General features: G+C 57.7%; 1 protein-coding gene across 17 annotated transcripts in view; it reads left to right on the top strand.

Annotated features, from left to right (window-relative positions):
- Camta1 (calmodulin binding transcription activator 1) overlaps nucleotides 1-20,512 on the top strand; it is a 767,538-nt gene that overhangs the window by 520,918 nt on the left and 226,108 nt on the right. For 15 of the 17 annotated variants that reach the window (XM_058572711.1, XM_058572707.1, XM_058572718.1 and 12 more), the window contains one exon: nucleotides 20,016-20,087. The exons of the other annotated variants lie outside the window; for them this stretch is intronic. In XM_058572711.1, coding sequence (XP_058428694.1) covers nucleotides 20,016-20,087 — 72 coding nt within the window. The remainder of the gene's footprint in view (nucleotides 1-20,015; nucleotides 20,088-20,512) is intronic. 17 annotated transcript variants of the gene reach the window in all.

Raw genomic sequence — 20,512 nt, 5'->3', positions numbered from 1 at the left:
CCAGTCTTGCAAGGTCTGTGGGATGAGAATCTCAATTTGCTGCAGCCACTGTTAGCCCCAGAGTCGGGGACCACAGCTGGGAGACGGCACCCGATGTCCACCTTGACCCGTGCATATTCAGGGGTGCAGATGCTGTGAGGAGGGGCGCCCGGAGTCTGCAAGTCCACAGACCCGAGTCCCGTCTGGGCGTGGCCATGGACTCCTAGGGAGCCCGTGGAGGAGGCCACAGTCACGGTGCCAGGGCTTTCCTTCACTGCCTGGTGCAGAAAGGCCTCCACTGGCCGGTGGACAGTCCCAGCCGCCCCTTCCGGTTCCAGTCATCCCCCAGCTCCGTGCATCGCGGCATCTTGCACCCGCCCGCTCACCTTGCTGTCGGCAAGAGTTAAGTTTTAATGAGAAAAGAATTTCTCTCTGGAATATTGAGTATAATTAAAACTCTGCTGTGGGGGGGAAAAAAGTCTAGCAAACACTGAGGTGCTAGAGGAAGTGAGGATGTTAGAACACGACCCCCACCTCCCTTTCCCCGTGACACGGATTATTAAGTCAGGTTGGAAAAAGTTCCTATTAAATATTTAAATATTTCATTAAATATTCATCATCTCAAAAATTGCTTCCTAACAGATCCTTAGGTAAATATAACAATATTTGATCACAAAAGCTGCTTGGCCTGACACAGGCCCAGAGGGGTGAGTCTGTCTGGGGCTGGAGTCCCACAGGTGCAGGGAGTCCCACTCAGGGAGGGGAGGCTGGGAGGGCAGCAGGGGCTGCTCCTGGCCGTGACCAGGGGCCTGAGTGGCTCCGGAGAATGAGCCTCAGAGGTGAAATGACCCACAGAGGTCACGTGGCCTCTGGTGGTGTAGCTAGACCCAAGTGGCCAGCCCTTCTTAGGTGTCTCTATGAGGCTGTGGAAAAGGCTTCATAGGAGGGGCTCCCTCTGGCCCGTGTCACCTGTAGGGGGACGTTATGAAGGGATATTGTTCCCAGATGTGGCTGGGCTAGAGAAGCCTTGGGTCCCTTCCAGGCGCTGTGGAGGGGTGTTTCTCTGGGGCTCAGATGGCTGTGCTTGGGGCCCTGCCATTCCTTTTAGGGACATCTGGTCCACCAACGGTGGGAATGGTGCCTGGTTTTCTGTGGGCAGTCACGTATGTGCCCACCCTGTCTCCCACCTCACGGGTACAGTGCTCAGGTCTTCAGGGGCTCTTAACCTCCGCGCTGGTGACTTTGGGGCCAGATCATTCTCCGTGGTGGTGACTGTCATGTCCTTTAGGATGTGCTGCATCGTCCTGGCCTCTGTCCACAAGATGTTCCATCAGCCATGACCCCCGAACATGGCCCCAGACATTGCTCTTACAAGAAAGGCCATCAATAAAGCTGAGTGGGTATGGCTTAGGGTTCCAAGGGACAGAAGGGGAGCCAATCGGGTGGATGGATGGGGCCAGCCTTGGCCTGAAGGGCTGGCTCTGAATGGGTGGGGGTGGGGAGAGAGCAACCTCGGTGCCCACACACAGTTTCCTCCTGGAGTCTTCCCCAAAGTCCTCGGGACCTGGCATCTACCACCGCCTCAGCCCACACACTGGTTTCCCCCACTAGGCCTGGAACACCCCACACAGAACACCCACTACACACCAGCAGTGGGGACACCCCACTCCAGGCCATACCAAGTCTCCACGTCCCCATGTCCTTCCTTGACCTTCCCAGCAGCCCCTCCCCAATCCTCTCTTCTCTGATCCCCATTCAATGCCCACCCGGCCTTATGGGGCACCAGGGTCAGTGCCAGGTCACCGTTGCAGACCTGGCACCTGCTCACCTCCACCTGGCCCTGCTAGGAACGCGGGCTGGGTCCTGTCCTCCCTGAGGCTCTGTCCTAGTAGAAGAACAAGGACCATCCAGCCTCACTATGCCACTGGCTCTCGCAGCCCTGCCCCTGGTGGCTGAGAGTCTGGGCAGCCTCCCTGTCCTCAATGCAGCCTGGAAGACAGACCAGCGCTCCTGCCCCCTGCCTGCATCCCAGGCCAGCCTGCCCTCTGCACAGGTAGCCGCTGTTCTCTGCTCGGGAGCAGAGGCTGAGCTGTTTGCCCAAGGTCACAACAGCAACAGAGCCAGGTTCACGCCCAGGTCGGTCCCACCCCGGAGCCCAAATGAAGCAGGTGCTCAGTGAACACCCCACAGACTGTGCCTTTCAGGAACTCTCCCAGCAGGCAAGGGGACGCGCCCCCCCAACACACACACCAGCCCTAGGTGTTTGCAGGCAGAGAGGAAGCCTGGGTGCCCAAGCCCTGCTCCCCACCGCCCTCCTCTCCTTCCCTGGGCAAATTCTGGGGTGAAGAGGAGGCCACAAAGATTAATGGGCTCCCCTCCCGGGCAGCAGGTTCAGGAACAAGGTGGGGTGGGGGGGACGCTCTCCATGCTCAATTCTGATAAATGGCTCTGGCTGCAGGTGGACAGGAAGGCGTGAAATCCGAGGCTTCGGTGGGTCTGGAATGTGCTTGGGCCCGTGTCCTGGAGGAAGGACCATCTGCCGGGGAGAGCCTGGCCTTCAGGCAGGCACTCAGTCGAGGCCCCCTGTGGGGGTGTTCTGCCCTGTGCCCAGGCTGGGCAGCGAGGTGGAGAGCAGGGCAGGAGCCAGTCCTCCTTGGGCACAGGGGAGGGACCTGTCACAAAATATCACTGACCTGGGTGACTTTTTGTCTCTCTCCCTGTTTGGGGGCTGGAAGGCCAAGGCTCTGATGGTCAGTGCAGGCTGAGGGCTGGCTCCGATTCTTCAGTGGCACCTTTTTGCTGTGTCCTCACAAGTCCCATTGGTGGGGCTCCACCCTCATGGCCTAATCCCCTCCCACCTCGAAGGCCATCCCCTTGGGGGTCAGGCCCTGATAGGTGAACCTGGGGAGACACCACTTCAGACCCAGTGGCCCCCTGGGCCAAGCTTCCCTGCCTGGCCCGTCCTGTGACTGCTGCCCAGGCTCTTTGTACACACAGACGGAAAATGGCTCCAAGGTACAGAAGCCAGAGGTCTCCCCACACAAAGTCACCTGTCATCAGTATTGATGCCAGCCTGGCCCGACTGGGCACCAGGGGAAGGCAAGGAAGGGAGCCAGGTCCAGGGCGACTGCTGGAAGCCACTTTGAGTCAGAAACAATGTCTTTTGCATGTTTGTAAGTAAAACCCTGGGGGCCACCCCAGGTCAGGTCAGCCGGGGGGGGGGGGGGGGATCTTAACTGAAGCAGCACCTGACAAATGTAGGGAGGGGACCGAGTGGCACTTTTCTGACACAAGGTCCCTGATCAGTGGGGAGCCCAGAAGCAGTGAGGCCACAGCTCAGGCAGGCGGGCTCCCCCAGGGGTGAGCAAGGGCGCTGGCAGTGGGTGGGAGCCAGGAGCCAGAGCTGCTGGGTCCCCTCCTTTCAGAAGGCCTCGGTTTCCTCACCTAGGAAACAGGGATGACGAATGCTTCCTCCTTGCTCAGAGCTGCCCCAGGAGAGACTCCGGGACTCCACCCTTTACAACAGGAGGTGGTCACTCAGTGGGCAGTGGGAGCAACAGGTCTGGTTGAAGTTCTGGTCCTGCCATCCTGATACCCTTAAGGCATGGGGTCCTGGGGAGAAACGGAGCCAACAAAAGCTCATGGCCAGCCCCATGGGGACTTGGCCAACTTGGGACACAGGCACCAGCTCAAAGGCCAGCATCCAGCAAGTTCAGTTCTGAATGCCTGTTAAAGGTGGGTAGGTCCTGAACCTCTCAAAAGCTTGGTGGATCCATCTGTAAAGTGGGTGGCCAATTCCCTTGAGCACTGGCCACTGTGAGGACCAAGAGCCAGTACAAGTGCCCCCCAGCTAGCATGCGATGACACTTCCTTAGGCAACAGTGGTCCAGGGACACAACCACCCAATGAGGCAACTCAGTAGAGCTGCTTCTAACATCACAGAAAGCGTGGCTGTCATGGTCATGGAGGGATTTCTGTTATCAGCTGCAGCGGGAGGAAAGGCAAGACACCCCCCCTCCACCCCAGGCCCCCTCTGGTGTGTGTGGGAGGGCCAGGGAAGGGCCTGCGCAGCTCGAGCCTGGTAAACAGCCAGATGCAGAATGGAGACAGGTGGGATTAAATTAGCCACAGGTGCCCCGGGCTGTGCACCCCACCGCCTCACCACTGTGCCTGCAAGATTCGATACCGCCCCGCGCAGGTTAGCAGCATATTGGATTCCAAAGAGTCATATTTTAACACTGCCGAATAGTTGCAGGCGACAGGAAACCTGTTCTTTTCCCATTTTATACATCCAGAAAATTTGTACCACATGCAGCCCGCATGTCATTACACACTTTAAAATATTGCATTCTCTTCCCAGAGCTGCATAAGGCAGGTGGCGTGCAGGAGCAGGGGCGAGGGGCCTGGAGAGAGCAGCTAAAGGACAGAACCACTGCCCCGCCCTGGGAGGCTCATCTTCCTGGAGGATGCAGGACAATCTGTTATTTCCCAGGGAGGTCGCTGAAGGCGCTCATGCGGGAAAAGCAGGTGTAATTACAGAGGCCCAGGCGGGCTCTGCTCTAATGGATGTAGGATCCGTGGCCAGGCAGTGCACATGGCTGAGCCCTTGGGGCCCACTCCCGCTGTGCTTGGGCTCCAGGCCTGAGGAGACCAAGCCTCCTGCCCTGCACCATTAAAGAGCACGGGCAGTCCCCATTCCTCCCTGTCCCTGGCTCCAGCTGAGAGCCATTTGCATCCTCATCTGCAGATTGTCCCTCTCACTGGGGGCTGCTCAGAAACCACCGGGAGGGTTTGGAAAGCAGACTTTCAGTCCTGTCATGGTGCAGAGCAGCTGCAGCTGCCACTGCAGCAGTGGGGACCTCCTTCCTGCCGGGGCAGGTGGCCTTTCTCATGGCCTGGGCACACTTTTGGAGGGTCTTGACTCTGTCCCAGGCTGCAGAGAGTCAGCTCTGCTCTGTCCCACCTGAGCCACTTGTCTTCATGTGGTGCTTGACCCAAGGAGCTTTTCCAGAACATTCTCTGTGAGCTAGGTGCTGTGCCAGGCTGGGGAGATAGACAGCTTGAGAAGCTTTGGAAGGCAGAGGGAGAGCTCCTTTCCTCCTCCCAGACCCCTGCCCAGAGCATCCTCTGTGGCAGGCTCTATGTGGGGCCTGGGATCGGGGACCCTTGATCCAGAGGATGGATGACCTCCAGCCCACCAGGAAGGCCCTTGGCACTCCTGGATTCCTCCAAGCTGGGTCCCAGCCACACAGCATTATCCAGGACTCCCTTCGTGTCAGATGTGCCAACGTAGGAGACCCAGGGCAGACAAGGATGGATGCAGCACCCAGGGTACACACAGGTGTGGATGCAGGGAGCCAAGAGGGTGGGCGGCCGGTCAGCAGAGGGAAAATAAGTGGAAGATGAAAAGCTGCCAGTCTCACTGGGAAGATGAGCCTTGGAGAGGACATTTAGGACACAGAGGCAGGCAGCTCCTGCTTCAAGGCTGAGACTGGACTCAGGTGCACAGGGCTGGAAACCAGGCAAGGAGGGCGCCCACCCCACAGACCCTGTGCATCTCACAGGCAAGGCCTCTCTCTGGTTCCCCAAAGAATCTCAGCGCCTGCACCTACTGGGCGCCGGGAACTTTAGTCAGCTGAGCAGGCAGACTCAGCCATGGCAGTGATGCTGAGCAGCGCCTCTGGGGCTGGGCAGAGGTGCACAGGGCTGGAAACCAGGCAAGGAGGCCCAAGACGGTCCTTGGGCCACAGTCTTTTTGTTTTAATTGAGTTGAAATTTACTAACTTAAACTAGCTTTTTTTTTTTTTTGGTACTAGGGATTGAACCCAGGAGTACTCTCCCACTGAGTCCTTTTTATTATTTATCCTCAGTCCTTTTTATTTTTTATTTTGAGACAGGGTCTTGCCCAGGCTGGCCTCAAACTTTCCATCCTCCTGCCTCAGCCTCCTGAGCAGCTAGGATTATAGATGTGAGCCACTGCACCCAGCTTAAAAAATGAACACTTTTAATCATACAGTTGCCTTTAGTATGTTCACAATGTTATACGACCGCCACCTCTATCTAGTTCCAAAACACTTTTATCACCCCAAAAAGAACCACATCCCCATTATCAGCCTCCTCCTCTTCCTTCTCCTCCTCTTCCTCCACCGACAGCCCCACAAATCTGTGTTCTCACTCTAGACACTGACATATTTTGAATATTCTGTATGTGTGGCATCATAGAGTATGTGCCCTTTTGTGGCTGGCTTTTGGGACTAGAATCATGTTTTCCAGTTTCTTCCATGTGGACGGGGTGGTCCTTGATCCTCTCGTGGATGAAGAGTGCTCCTGCTCGGATCTGCCCCATTTTGTGCATCTATGATGAACACGGACTCTTTTCTCCCCGCGGGAGGGCGCCATCGGGGTTTGTGTGCATGCCTACCTGCTTGAGTCCCTGTTCTCGGCTCTTCTAGGGCACGCCTAGGAGAGGAACGGCTGGGTCGCGTGGCCAATCCATGCTTAACTGAGAAATGGGCCACAGTTTATCTGTGAAATTCAAAAGGTTCTGAACAGGCCTGCAGTGGACCACACAGGGAACTTCACAGCTGCGGGACGTGTGAAGTAGGGACTCAAGGGCTGTCCTGGCCCAAGTGTCTGCGGAGACAGGACTACTCCTGACAGCAGCGTTTGGTGGTGGCATCACCTTTCAGCCAGCCCTTGTCCTTGAAGCCCACATGGATGACTTGACCTTCAGCAGCTCAGGTTCCCTGGACTGTGAGGGTTCGTGGGGGAAGCTGGCGAGGCTGGACAGCATGTGGCTGGGAGTGAGCCATGCAGAGGGGACTGTGGCCTTGGGTACCCGTCCCTCTGGTGCCTGGACCAGGGTGGCTGACAGCTTTGGGCAGCCCATGCAGGTGCCTGGACCTCTGTGCTCCAAGTTCAGGGACCCAGAAGGCCAGTCCCACAGGGAACTTCCTCAGGGAGGCTGCCCTCCAGCATCGTGCACACAGATGACACCTGGCACCTGGGCACAACAGCAAACAGACCTTGTTGTGGCCAAGACCTGCGGGGGGTCAATAGCATCCTTTCCTGCCATTGGGAGTCGAGGGCTAGGCTGGAATGGCTCTGAGGAGTCCAGGAGGCAGGCACAGGGCAGGAAGGGCCTCCAGAGCCAGGGGGCCTGGGAAGGCCTGGCCTGAGGCCGCCCTGTTGAGGGCTGGAGTTGCTGCTGGTGGGTGGGGGGTGGGGGTGCGAGGCTGAGAAACAGCGGAAGCCGGACCAGAGGTGGCCACTCCTTCCTGGAGGCCAAGGAGAGGTGTGTGGCTGCCAGTGGAGGAGGAGGGCGGATCCGAGTCTCGCCTTCAGAGTTGCTCGCTGTGGAGTGGGCACGGGATTCACAGAGCCAGGGTGGGGGACCTGGGCCTGGCTGAGGGGAGGGCAGGGCTGGGCAGGGCCCAGGCAGTGCCCATACAGCAAAGGTGCTACCTGGGAGCGGGTCCTCAGGGGGCCTCGCTGGGGGTTTGGGCCAGGGGCCCCTCACTTCTGAGTGTGCCCTGGGGGTGCTCTGCTGACCGGGCATGGCCTCCCCTACCGGCGTCACTCCTGGTGGAGTCAGGCGGGTGAGTGGCAGCCCAGGCCAGGGCACAGTGGTCAGCTGGGTCTGTCAGGCAAAGGTTGGTCTGGGTGGTCCTGAAGCTGTGGGCTCGGGAACCTGAGCAGATCCAGGGTGTCCACTCTCGTGCAGAAGGAGGTCACTGCTCTCATCCCCAGTGAGAGGATTCCAGTGTTGAGGTCCCCAGAAGGATTTCTGACTCTGTCTCCTTCCCCGTATGCATGTTGGCAAGGCTCCGTCGGCCTGGGTACTGCACTGAATTTAACATCCTGGCCACTTGAAGTAGCTGAGGACACAGCTCTGCCCACACAGCCTGAGCACAAGCCAGGCCACTAGATCTACCAGGTGACTGAGGAATGCTGAGGAATCTTGTGTTAATTGATGGTGCAAGTCATTAAAAATATACTGTCATTTAATCCACCAAACCTGCAAGATTGGGTCGTTACCAATAAGGACAGTAAGATTCAAAGAGACCAAGTCACCGGCCCACCGTCTCTACTGCAATAGAGTTTCAAGCCCTGGTGGGGTTCCTGCTGAGTGCCCCCTCCCTCCTGGCCCTCCCTCCTCCCCTAGTCAGACCAGGAAGGCTGGGGATCAGGTGACCTCTGCCTGATGAAGAGGGACCAGGAGGGGTCTCTGCCCCACTGGTCCCATTGGACTCTGGCTCCCCGAGGTTTCCAGGGCTGGACAGTAGCACTGGGCAGAGGTTTTAGCCTAGCTGTCCAAGGGCACAGAGCTGTCCTTTCCTGACACTCTTCCTAGAGGACCAGTGTTCCTTGGAGGGCTGTTTTCAAGGAAGGAGCCTCTCCTGGCCAAGGTCCAGTGCCCTTGGAGCACCAGCCCTTCTTTCTGCTGAACCAGAGACTTCTGCGTAGCGGTGATCACGTAAGGCTCACTATCAGTGTCATCATTGATATTTCCATTCCACAGATGAGAAGGTCGAGGCCTTACGACAGGGATCTGGCTGGGTTTCATTTCCCTCCCCACCCAGAGCCTGCAAGGGTCAGACATGCTCAAGGCCTTGGAGGCCCCAGGACAGGGCCTGGCTGGGATAGGATGTCCACAGGTGTCCGGAGCCCTTTGTTTTTAGGGGAGGGGTGTGGCTGTGACCTCTGCTAGCTTCCCTCCTAGGACAAGCCCTGCTGTCATCCTGGAGTCCGGGCAGCCGCCCAGCGGGCCCAGATCTGTTTGTGTGCACTTCTGACGCGAGCTCCCAGATCCCTGGCCTGGTGCCGGGGTGCTTCCCCCACCAGGGCGCTGCCGGCTCCCTTCTGTCTTTGTAGAGATGTTTTTGTGAACTTCAAAAAAACGGGAAAAGTCCAATCCTCTGTCCAGCCCATTAATTCTGCATGCTCAGGCCCAAATTAACCTTGGCAAGCCTTCGAGAGGAGAGAGGGAGAGAGTAATTCTAACCTTAAAAATCTGCTGATTAAAGCTGGTTTCAGGAATTCACTCCACTTAATGTCTTGGCAGGGAGCCCAGCCCCACATTAACATAGCCACAGACAGGCCTGGCATTCCCTCCCCTCATAAACAAAGCCCCCCTGCTGGCTATAAGCAAGAATCCCATCCCTGATCCTTCCCTGGGCAGCTGGTGTTTGCGATGTGCTGCAGGTACCTGGACTGTCACCTGTGCCTGGATGGGCGGTGCTGAGGAGCTGGATTCAGGCCGCAAAGCCATGATCACAACCAGAAACCCCAGCAGCTGCAGCCCTGGGCCACCGCAGCGGGAGGCCGAGGGCTGGTTTCCCAGCAGTGCTCGGCCCTCCCTACCATTTAGAATGGCCACTGGGCACTTCAGACGGTCGAATCGTGGTTCTGCCTTGGCTTCCCTTCTGGGATAGGAGGCCCTGAGGATGAGGAAGGGAAAGGTCAGCTTGTTGAGAATGTGCATGGAGCACGCCCAGCGCCAGAGGGTACAACCCCAGCTCCCTGCAGCGGCGCAGTTCCCACCATCTTTCATCCCTTGGTCTAAAATGTGCAACTTCCCATGAACCCCAACGGGCTGTTGGCAAGGAGGACACCTGCCCAAGAGGTACTTGTGAGAGTCCTTTTGCCTCTTTAGAGAATCCTCAGTAAGATCAGACCTGCTGGAAAGGAGGGCGGGGCTTGACAATGTGGGAGGAAGGGAGGGTGGGGGGATGGAGAGAGGGAAGGAGGGAAGGAAGGAAGCAGGAGGGATGGATGGAAGGGAGGGAGGGAGGAAGGAAGGAAGCCGTCATCAGTACAAACCACTTGTAAGATCAGTTCTAGCCTCTTGACAAGGCTCCAAGAAATAGGTCTCAGCAATACACTTTGATGAGAGAGGAAATTTCACTTTATTTATTTATTATTTATGTCTCGTACTTTTTGTGAGCATTCGAGATAGCAGCAGCCCCCGACAATGAAACAGGCTCAAAGAACAAGAGCCTGCCGTGGGGCTGCCTGGACTAGGAGAGCACATGGAGATGGGCGCTGTGCAGGACAGGCCGTCGAGGAGGGGCAGTGCTCCTCACCGGGCCCCGGGGGACCAGGTGTCAGGATGAGCTTCCCACGTCTGCCCTCTGGGCAGGGTTAGAAATGGCCCAGGGTGCTTGCCCCCCAGAGCCTTCTGGCAAGTGCAGGGCTGGGGGCAGCTGGAACCATGTGGGCCTGGCTGGCAGTCTCCAGAGGGTGGGGATATGTGCAGAGAAGGCAGCCAGGTACCTGGACTTGACCCCAAACAGGGGGAGCTGACAGGAGGACTGCAGGGCTCACACTGTCCCCTCCACCCATCCTGGTCTCCCACCTGAGAGCCATGACTGGAGCAAGCCCCTCTCTAAATCTAAATTCACCTTGTTACCAACTTTTAGCTATTATTCCATTTTATGCCCACTAATTTATTAATCTTGGAACCCCCAAAGCCCATAAAGCCAGAGCTCCAGGGATTTTATTTATACCTTTAAACATGATTTTTATGCCTTTTTATCTAAAAATTCATTTGATTTTTATGACCTCCCTCACTCATGTCCTTGTAGGCTGCTGCTTCATTCAGATGGTCCCTGCCTGTGCATGCCGTGCCCCGGGGGACAGGTGAGGGAGGCAGGTGGCCCCATGCCACGGTGGCCCTGGGTCAGGACAGTGGTCCCACCGTCTTTTCCCCATGGCTCCCTCTGCCCCTTGGCTCTCAACCCTGCACCCTGTTTCCAATTTCCTTCCTGATCTCAAAAGGGCTCCTGCTGTAGAAGTGATCTAGAACGTTCTATGGAGACGTCCAGGGAGCTTCCAGCTTGAGAACCAAGTGTCTCCCTCTCCACTCATACCCTGCAGGTCTTCTCGCAGCTCCTTGCCCTGACGGAGGGGCTGTCCCGCTCTGTCTTCCCTCCCAGGTGGTGCCCCAGGGTCCACAGCACCTCCTCCAGGATGCTCTCCTCTGCCCTCCGCTAACCCAAGTTCTCCCTGTCCCAGGCATCCCCTCCTCCGAGCTCAGCCCTTCCAGGTGCCTGCGCAGGGCGTTTTCCTACCTGCAGGGGCTGGGGACCACGGGTACTTTCCGCAGGTGGGGGACCCCAGGTCTGCCTGCCTCCTCAGCTCTCTCCCCTTTTCCCACTGGGGCTGGGCAAGCCTTGAAACCTGTGTGCCTCACTGGTTTCCGTCTGCCCCTCTGTTTCCTGCATCACCTGACCTTCACAGCCAGGCTGGACCACCTGGTCCTGTGTCCCTCCAGGGTGTGGACCAGACCTTCTGCTCCAGGGAAAGAGCCTGAACTCCTGGAGGCTTTCAAGGCCCAGGGTCCAGGGTTCGGCTCTGGCTGTCATGAGCCCTGTGGCCTTGGCCGAGGAAAGTGCTGCCATCTCTGAGCCTCCGCGCCCACGTCTGTAGGGAGGGATTCATGCTGCCCTTCCTCAATGATGGCAGAGAGGTGTCTGGCAGAGCCCCTCTCCCTGTCTCCCTGGGTCCCTTTAGCACCAGGCATGGGGACACCCCATTAGTGGGCCCAGAGACTGGTTTAGGTCATGGGAGGGCAGGAGCACCCAGGACGGCGGGAGGAGCAGCCTCTCGGGGGAGGAGTCATCTCCGGAGCCTGGAGGGTGAGCTTGGCAGCCGGCCCACCTGCCCCAGGAGTCCCCGAGGAAGCGCAGGGCTCAGGGGGTGACTCCACCACGCAGCCTGCATTGGCCTTGTAACATGAAGGAGTCAGGACTGGGCGTCCAGCAGCCTGTGTGCCGCCTGGCGGGTCCCCTGATGTGGCCGGCCAAGGCTGCTCGGGGAGACGCCGTTGAGACTGTCTGAGGAGAGAGGCCAGCGAGAGCCCTGGTCAGTGATGATCTAATATTCCAAATCCCAGCTGTCACCCAGTCCCCGAGGCCGAACTGGACTGCAATGCATTTAGCTCAGACTCATTTTAAAGCAATTCACCATTTAACATGTTCTGAGGCCTGGCGCTGTCCGGCGCCTGTGCAGGCAGCATGCGAATTGAATCATTTGGTCTAATCTTAGATTAATACGAACCAAATCCGTCAGTGAGGACAGTCCTCTGAGGCACCGGGACTTCATCCCTTTGTCTGTGATGAGGCAGGCCCTACAGGCGACCTGAGGTGCAGACAGATGTGTGAGAAGCTACGTGGGTGGCACCATAGGGGGTGGAAGGGGGGGCCTGGGCTCAGACAAGGCTCAGCTGGAGCCCCCCTCCCTATCCCAGCCCAGGCCTCCTGTCCAGGCCTTGGACCTTCCCAAGATGGCTCCGTGGGGTCCAGCTGGGCAGCCAGAGGACAGGAGGCAGGACACCACATCACACTTGCCTGCTCCCGCCATCTCCCCACCCCCTCCCAGCTGTGTCGTGAGCTTTTGTGCCTTGCTATAGCGGCCACTGGCCAGGGACGCTCTGGGGGGTGCTGGAGGTTTTTAATCCCACCTGCTCTTTGAGGAGCACCTGCTTCTTACTGGTGTGTCACAGCTCCCACAGGAGAGGGTCACCCTTGACCACGCGAGAGCCCCACAGCCCTGTGGTTGGCAGGTATCCCCACTCCACCCAGCACCCTCCTGCCCCACGGATAGTTCTGGGTCAAATCTAGAAGAGGGAGATGTTTCTGCCTCTTGGGTCACAGCTGGAATTATAGGGCCCTCTCTACCTGCCACATGAAGACCACCCACTTCGGCAGGCAAGAGGGCACAGGGAAGACACACAGAAATCAGAAATGGAGACCGGGAGGGAGGGGACAGGTCCAGCCCAAAGCTCTAGTTCTGAGCCTGCCCTTGACCCTTCTGTTCTCAGAGCTACCCCCAGCCCTTCCTGGAAATATGGGAAAGGGCAGGGCCATAGAAACCTGCAACCACTCATCCTGGTCCCACGGGGGATTCTGCAGAATAGTTGGAGCCATGGACTCAGCCCCCAACCTGATCCTGCACTTGGGACTCAGATGAGAAAACAGAGGCTTGGCGCCCTTGCCTGGGCCCATGGCCCTGCTGTAGACACCTCTGTGGTCTGCCTGCTCTTCTCTACCTGCTGTCCACCCTGCCATTTCCCACTCACCCTTCTTAGCTCAGCACTGTGTCGCTTCCCTTCACATGACTTGGCTGAGCTCAGAACGCAGGGACCACTGGTGCCAGCTCGGGTTCTCTGCACTAGCATCAGCTCTCTCACTTGGTCTGGCTCATTCTCTTTACTCTCCCTCCCACACCCCCCTGAGCCAGGGGATGCTCTGGGATTGGGACCATGCCCTCCTGGTTCCTGGTCCTCCAGGCCCTGCCAGCCCAGGGCTCCCTCTGTGGGGCATCTGGCTGCCTCTTACATGCGCCTGCCCCTTGGTCACTTTGGGGCAAGATGAAATCGTTATCTTGCAGGAGAGCTTTCCTTTCCCATCATTCTTGTTCTTCCCGCACCTTGACACCTGAGACACGATGCACATGGAGTCATCTTGGTCACGTGGGCATCAGATATAAGCCAAGAGATAAACCAAGCACCAAAAAAACCGATGCTCACTCTGACTGCCTCTGTGTAGACTGTCACCTGCCCAGGGGGAGACGGGGGAGCTGAGTGGGGCTCCTGGGCCTGTCACAGGGGCCTGGGCCGGCACCACAGCCAGCCTTGGCCAACTCTGGGACCCCCGCTCTGGGCTGGCTCCCAGGGGCTGATCCAGTTCTGAGGCAGAGGAGGTTGCAGAGGGACTCTCCTAAAAGAGGATTATGAGTAGAGATTTGCTGGTAAACATGGGGTCTGAGCAGGCGGTGGGTATTATCCCTGCATTAGAGAAGGCTTTTGAAGGAGGGTTGAGGGCGTGAGGTTCTGGGAACCCCGGCAGAGTCAGGCTCTGACCTCCGGACAAATCAGCTCCCAGGCCTCTCCCCACCAATCCCCAACTTCCCCCAAACTGGGGTCCCACCCTCCAGGGGCCTCAGCCAAACATCTCTGAACTGGATCCTAGAGCAGGTTCCCTAGTGTGGGTGTGTCCAGTACAGAAGGTCCTGTGCCATCCAGCAGGTGGCCACTGCTACCTGGGGCCCTCAAGCCCCTGAAACAAGCCAGCACCACTGAGGATCTGAGGCTTCGCTTCTTCAGTTGGACTTAATTTAAGTTTGGCTTTGCACACCACCTGGGCTGCCGCCACCATGTTGGGTAGCACAATTCTGAAAAGACCTGGTGTGAGCCACAGCAGGGATGCGAGGCACCTGCACCCTGAAAGGCAAGTCAGCCGCAAGCCACCGGCTTTGGGGGCTCCCTGCTTCTTGCGAGAGGCAGACCCAGGAAACAGGATGAAGGGGTCTCCCCCAGAGAAGAAACTTCATGGGAGGCCAACGCTGCAGGGCATTTTCCCCTCCTAAGGAAATGCTGTGCATGCCCCGAAAACAAATACCCAAGACGAATCGACTTGAAAGCCGGCCTGCACCTTCTGTCTGTCTGTTAAATATTCATTCTGCGGTTCCACACGCCTGGCCCTTTGTTCTCCTTCCTGGCCCTGCTCAGGTGTCTGCATCCTGTGGGAATCGAGCAGATTTATGGAGCACCTGCCACGTAGAAATCACTGGGAAACTTTAAAGGACCCTATAATTCACACATGTCCCCGTGTGACAGGTCAGGGATAGGGAAAGTGTGACCTGGCCCACATCTTTGAACAGCCTGAGGACTAAGACTAGCTTTTACAGTTTTTAACTGTTGAAATTTTTTTGAAGGATGACATTCATGACATGCGACAAAATTCAAATTTCAGCATCCATGAATAAAGTTGTGTTGGGACAGAGTCACGGCCACTCTTCAACTTGTCGTCAGAGGCTGCTTTGGGCCTGTAATAGCAGAGCTAAGTGGTTACAAGTTCATCTGACCCCCAAGCCAAACTACTTACTGCCTGGCCCTTGAAAGAAAGCCCAGGAGCCCCAGTGAGCGGGGAGGTGGTACCACAGACGTCCAAACTGAAATGACAACGATGACGGTGTGGACCACGCCCCAGGAAGACCCCCCCCAGAGCTGCCCACTGGGGAGGCAGCTCACGTCCGAGCTCCAAAGGGCCATCTCCAGGGAATCTGCCCAGGCAGCTGGGGCTGGAGAGGCTCTGGGGGGGACCTGAGCTAGACTAGAAGCCATCCCCAGGTGAGAACAGGTTTGGATGAAGGATGCACCCAGCCTGCCCAGAGTCACATGACAGTGTCCACTGGGGAAGACCCAAGGGGGCATAAGTGGGTGAGCTGGTGTCCAGCAGAATCATCCGACTCCACCTGTTCCTCCAGCGCTCAGGGCCTTCAGTAGGGGGCCAAGTCCTCTGTGTGGTGGGTGCTGGAAGTGGAAGAAAGAGCTGGAGGGTGTGTGCATGGGAGACAGACAGACAGAGGCATGGGAGACAGACTGACAGAGGCATGGGAGACAGAGTGAGAGTGAGGGAACCCGGGTGGGGAAGTCCGGTCACATCCCCACTAACACAGTGGCCATGGGGGAGCCTGGATGGCCCCCTATGGCACACGGGCCTGTGCTGGTGGGTGAGTCTGGAGGAGAACCCCTCTGGAGGAGGGTGTGGGGGACTTCCCTTCCGGGCCGTTGCTTGCTCAGGAGGGCAGAAGGACCTTGCTTGTGCTGGTTTCCCCTGTAATGTCATCTCTCCTTCTTTTATTTTTTGGAAAAGCACCATGGTGTCCTAAAGTGACTTTGAGTATCTAAGGGGACAATCTTCCTTGCTCTGCCAGGCCAGAAGGAGGCTGTTGGGCCTCAACTCCCCCAACATGCCTCCTCGGAAGGTGTCTCTATCTGAAGGGGGACGTTCTCTGGGTTGCCTGTAGATACATAGCTCCTTCCTCTTCTTCCTCTGTGTGCACATAAGCAGGAAGCCCACGCATGCCTGCCCACACCCCCACCGCCTGTGCACACGGGCCGCACACTCACACACGCAGTAGGGCCCCAGGATGTGGCTCTCCCTGCAGCCGCATCACGGCCTCCAAATGGAAAGCTCAACCCAGGGAGCCCCCAGGGAGCCCCCAGGGCCTGATCAAAAAGCGCTGGGAGTTTGTGCAACACAAATCACTACAGACCAACTTGATTGCTTTTTTTGGTTAGTGGGTAAGGGAACGGATCTGATACGCTGCCTCATAAAATATTGTGCAATTAATCCCCAATTGGCTTGGTAATGACATTGTCATACAGACTGGAAACCAATAGGAAGACTGCAAAGTGAGGACGATGTCCCCAGGAGCCAGGGAGAGGCTGGACAGGCCGGGGTCCTGGAGGGGGCTGGGGTTAGTGTGGGGGTGAGAGGGGAAGAGCAGGGACACAGGCAGGCAGGCAGGACGCGCCAGGCCAAGCGGTATCCTTGGCAAGTCCACATTTAGCTGCTCTATCCACCTGAAAAGGCCCCTGAGAAGAAATCAGACTAAGTGGACGCCCCACACCCCCACCCCACCCCGACTGCTCCTGCAGGCCCTGCCCAGGCACCGCTGCCTACCAGGCCCTGCCTAGCCTCCACATGGAGGCCACGTAGCAACCCTGCATCCCAGGGCTCCTGTCCCCACACATGCCCATCTACCCAGCCAGAAACTGGACATCATCCTTGCACCTGTGAACTTGTTTGATCCTCTCCACCCTCGCTGCTAATGCCACTGTCCCATCCCAGCATGCCTCCCATCTCATAGGAACTCCTCCAGCCAGGTCCTTATGCCCCAGCCTTCCTCTGCTCCTGTCCTCTGGCCGCACTGCTGCCACAGTGAGGTTCCAAAGCACAAATGTGGCCATGACATGACTTTGCTCCTTACTGACCCAGGGTGAGAGCAAGGCCTCCCCTCCTTGCTACGGTCTTTTGTGATCTGACTTGGTTGATCTCCCCACATGTCCTTGATTCTCCATCATCCAAATAATTTCGGGGCTCCTCCAACCCAGCCCACACTGTCCTGCCTTCCATCCTCCACCGCCAGCAATCCTGCTGCTAGAGATCCTCCTCCCCTGCTCCTGCTCACTCTTACAGCCTCGCAACCTCTGACACCTGCTCCAGGGATGGCCACTGCCACAACTGCTTGTGCATCAGGTCTGGGACTGTCCTGAGCCTCCCACTGCCACATCAGCCTTCAGCCTTCACGGTCACCCTAAGAGAAGTGATCAGAGCTGGGCACGATGGCGCGCACACCTGTAACCCCAGCCTCTTGGGAGGCTGAGACAGAAGGATCACAAGGTCAAGGCCAGCCTCAGCAAGGTCCTAAGCAACTCAGTGAGACCTGCCTCAACACATGAAAAGGGCTGGGATGTTCTCAGTGGTTAAGCAGTTAAGCGCCCCTGGGTTCAATCCTGGTCCCAAAGAGAGAGGGAGAGCAAGAGAAATGATCAGAACGGCACCCGGAAGGGCAGCCCGGAGGACGGGGAGCCTCTGAGCTGGCAGTGGGGGACCAGGTGCAGTCAGCTCTCCCTTACTCCCCCACCTGGTGAGCCCCCGAGTGACTCCAGCCCACGGGAGCCGGTTCCATGAGCCTCTTTCCGCACAAGGACAGCAGGCCAGCAGCGGGGACAAGCCTTGCCGTGAGGCTCAGCCCTTCCCGTGGGAAACACAGAGCCGTGTTTCAGGGTCGTTTTCTAGTGTGGGCTGGAAGCAAACTTCAGCGCTTCCTCTGCAGGGTCCTTTCCCACACGGGGTGGTCTCCACCCTGTGTCCTGGGGTGCCAGGAGGGAAAAGTGCTGTCTGTCCTCTCCCAGGAAGTCCAAGAGTCCCCACCCCAGGACCCCCAGGCAGGAGGAAAGACAGTAAAGCAAACACAGGGCGATCTAAGTGCTGGGCGAGGCCCCTGGGGTGAGGCCGAAGCCCGGGGACTTCTTAGCCATGGTGCTCCCGCAGCCCCGCCAGGCCTGCAGATGCCCACGGATGCACACCAGGCTGTCGGCTGCGCTCAGCCACTTCCCTCTCCACCCTCTGAACACGGCGCCTCTCATCTGATGAGACCAGAGACCCCAGATCCCCGCAGTGGTCGGAGGAACAGAGCAACATCTAAAAATAGAGTCTGGAGGTTCTGAGCGAGGCCCGAGGGCTGCTCTGATTAACATGCATGAGCCTGGATGCAGACGCGGCCATTTTTCTTTCCACCTTCGTCTTGCTTATTGGATGGTCCTGGACAGTTCTAGGGGGGCCAGGTCGGCGCGAGGGAGGCGCTGGCAAGCTCCGGGAGAACAGGCCTGCTTTCCTCTGGTCCTGCACTTTCACAGCCTGGGCAGGGCAGGCGTTGGTAAATTCTCTCTGACCTCTGAGTGTGAGGGAGGCTGAAGCTCGATCCAGACGGGGAGGCAGAGACTAGGGAGACCATGAAAAGCAGCCATGTTTGCTTGCCGTCTAAGTGGGAGGAGCAGAGAGGACTTTGATTTCCATTGACAGGAGAAACTTCTCCCAACAATTCCCTCCCCTTGGTTCCCCGCAGGGGTCAGAGAGAAGGAACTGCCCCTGGGAAGCAGCTGGCCGAGGTCACAGGCCGCCCAGCCACTGCAGCCAGGCTCCTCCAGAAAGTGTCCAAACAGAAGCCTCCTTTGCCCAGAAGGAGTGAGTTATCAAAAACACAAAAACAAAACGCAGTGCTTTGCAATCCAGAGCAGTCGGGGAAGAATATTGCCTTCTTAATAATAAATACATTTCTTGGGCAAGAATTGCAAGGGAATCGTTTAAATTAATTTCCGCTTTGTTTGTTTGGTTTGTACAGGGCGTAAATCCCAGCTGACGGCGCTCTGTAAAAGTTCTAACATATTGGAAATCTGATTTTCTTACAGCCAGAATCCCAGAGTCCAAAATGATTTCTCTTTCAGCTCTGCTAATCAGACAGGCAGGGCTCAAACGGACTCCGAGACGAGCCAAATGGCACTTGGTCTTTTTGGGGGTGTAAATGATATCTGATGAAACCTTCAGCTGCGGAGCTGGTGGCCATTCCTCCCTGGAGAGCTGGTGTCAGGGCGTGGGAGCTGCCGTGACATGAACTGAGCAAGGAGACAGGGGCAGAGGCCTTCCCCCCACCCCAGGGTCCTCAGGCCCGTCCTTCTTTGTGACCTCACCCCTCCTCGAGTGGGTGCCGCGGGGAGCCAGGGAACCCTGAAGCCGAGGAACGGGAGATCATTCAATTTTGATTTGGTGGCTCCAAAGGAAACCTTTCAGCGCTGGCTCAGAGGTGGGCCCCCATCCCCAGGTGCCCTGAGTCAGCCTCTCCGAACCCATGAGCCGCCTACAGTGAGGCCCCTCCTTCCCACACAGATTTGCCAGTTGGATTTTGAGAGCGCCCCTCTCTGCCTCACCAGCAAGCCTGCCCCCGGTGCCCAGCCCTGGGTGCATAGGCAGTCCCCAGAAGCAGGGCTATGGTACAGGCCACCCACGAGTCAATGCCACCTCCCTGGGCCTGGGTGACGCCTGGGAACTGTCCCTCTTCACAACTCTCACACCTCTGTTCCACCCACCTTGCTCTCTGACCTGTCTTCTTCCAAAACCAAACCATGTGCAGTAGATGTAGGGTTAGACCTTAAAAAGCAAACAAGCAAATACATGAATAAACAAACACTCAAAAATAGAAAGGGGGGCTGTGTCAAGGGGCCTCGGGCTCTGGAGGTGCAGCCTTGGTGCTCCCTGGCCCTCTCTCCGCCGGGGCTACCTGGTGAGAAGCTGGCGGGAGGCATGTTTCCTGTGTGTGAATCAATTCCGCCGCCTTGGGTCCTTCCTGGTGCACAGAAGGGTCTTAGCCTTGGCGCGAGGAATGGGCATCCCAGTAGCTCCAAGTCCCCGGAGCGTGCGTATGTGCATTTCCCTGGTCCCTGGCTGTCCTGAACTTTCAGAAACCCCCAGGCCCGAGGGTAGGGTGCCAGCTGCCCTCTGCATGGCCTGCTGGCGTGATCCAGAGGCTTCCTAGCTGTCCCTGCCCCCAGTTAGCTGGGGCCCGTGCGGCCACCTCCTCCCACTTGCGGCAGGGCCGCGGCCCCCTGCTCCTCCTCTGCTGCGCCGTCTGCCTTCCTCCCTCCTTCCCTCTTTCCAACTGAACTCTCGTTTTTCCTCTCTCCCTAGTGCTTGTACGGCTGCTATGTCCATTCCTCCATCATCCCCACCTTCCACCGGAGGTGCTACTGGCTCCTTCAGGTAGGTGGCTGGACTGGATTCTTCTTGCGGCACCTCGGGAAGGGTCTGTGGAGGGCGCTGAGGGGGCGCGGGGCTCCTGCGCGTGGCTGCCTGGGGCTGACAGCCCTGGGGAGCCTTCCTAGCTTCCAGCTGTATGGTGCTGAGGCCAGCCGGTGGCCGGCCTGGTTGTCAGGAGCCAGGAGGGGAGAGGTGGAGGCAGGTCGGCCCTTGCCACCCAGTGGGAAGTGAGCTAGGTGACTCAAGGTTCCAGGGTGTCTCGGTTTCCTGTGAGGAGAACAAGAAAGGAGGTGGCACCCTGCCCCTGACTGTAAACAGGTCGGCCGAGAGCTGCATGTTCTTCTGTTCTGTGGGTTGGTCATGAGACGCATGTGGCAAGCAGTTGGATTGATTGGCACGACTTGGGCAGGAGCTCCGTAACCCATTTG

This window comes from Marmota monax, unplaced genomic scaffold (assembly GCF_021218885.2).
Source record: "Marmota monax isolate L192 unplaced genomic scaffold, Marmota_monax_Labrador192_F-V1.1 WCK01_AAM20220418_F8-fsc00080, whole genome shotgun sequence".
Taxonomy (NCBI): Eukaryota; Metazoa; Chordata; class Mammalia; order Rodentia; family Sciuridae; genus Marmota; species Marmota monax.
The sequence above is the reverse complement of the archived record's forward strand: the minus strand, read 5'-3'. Positions and strand labels throughout refer to the sequence as shown.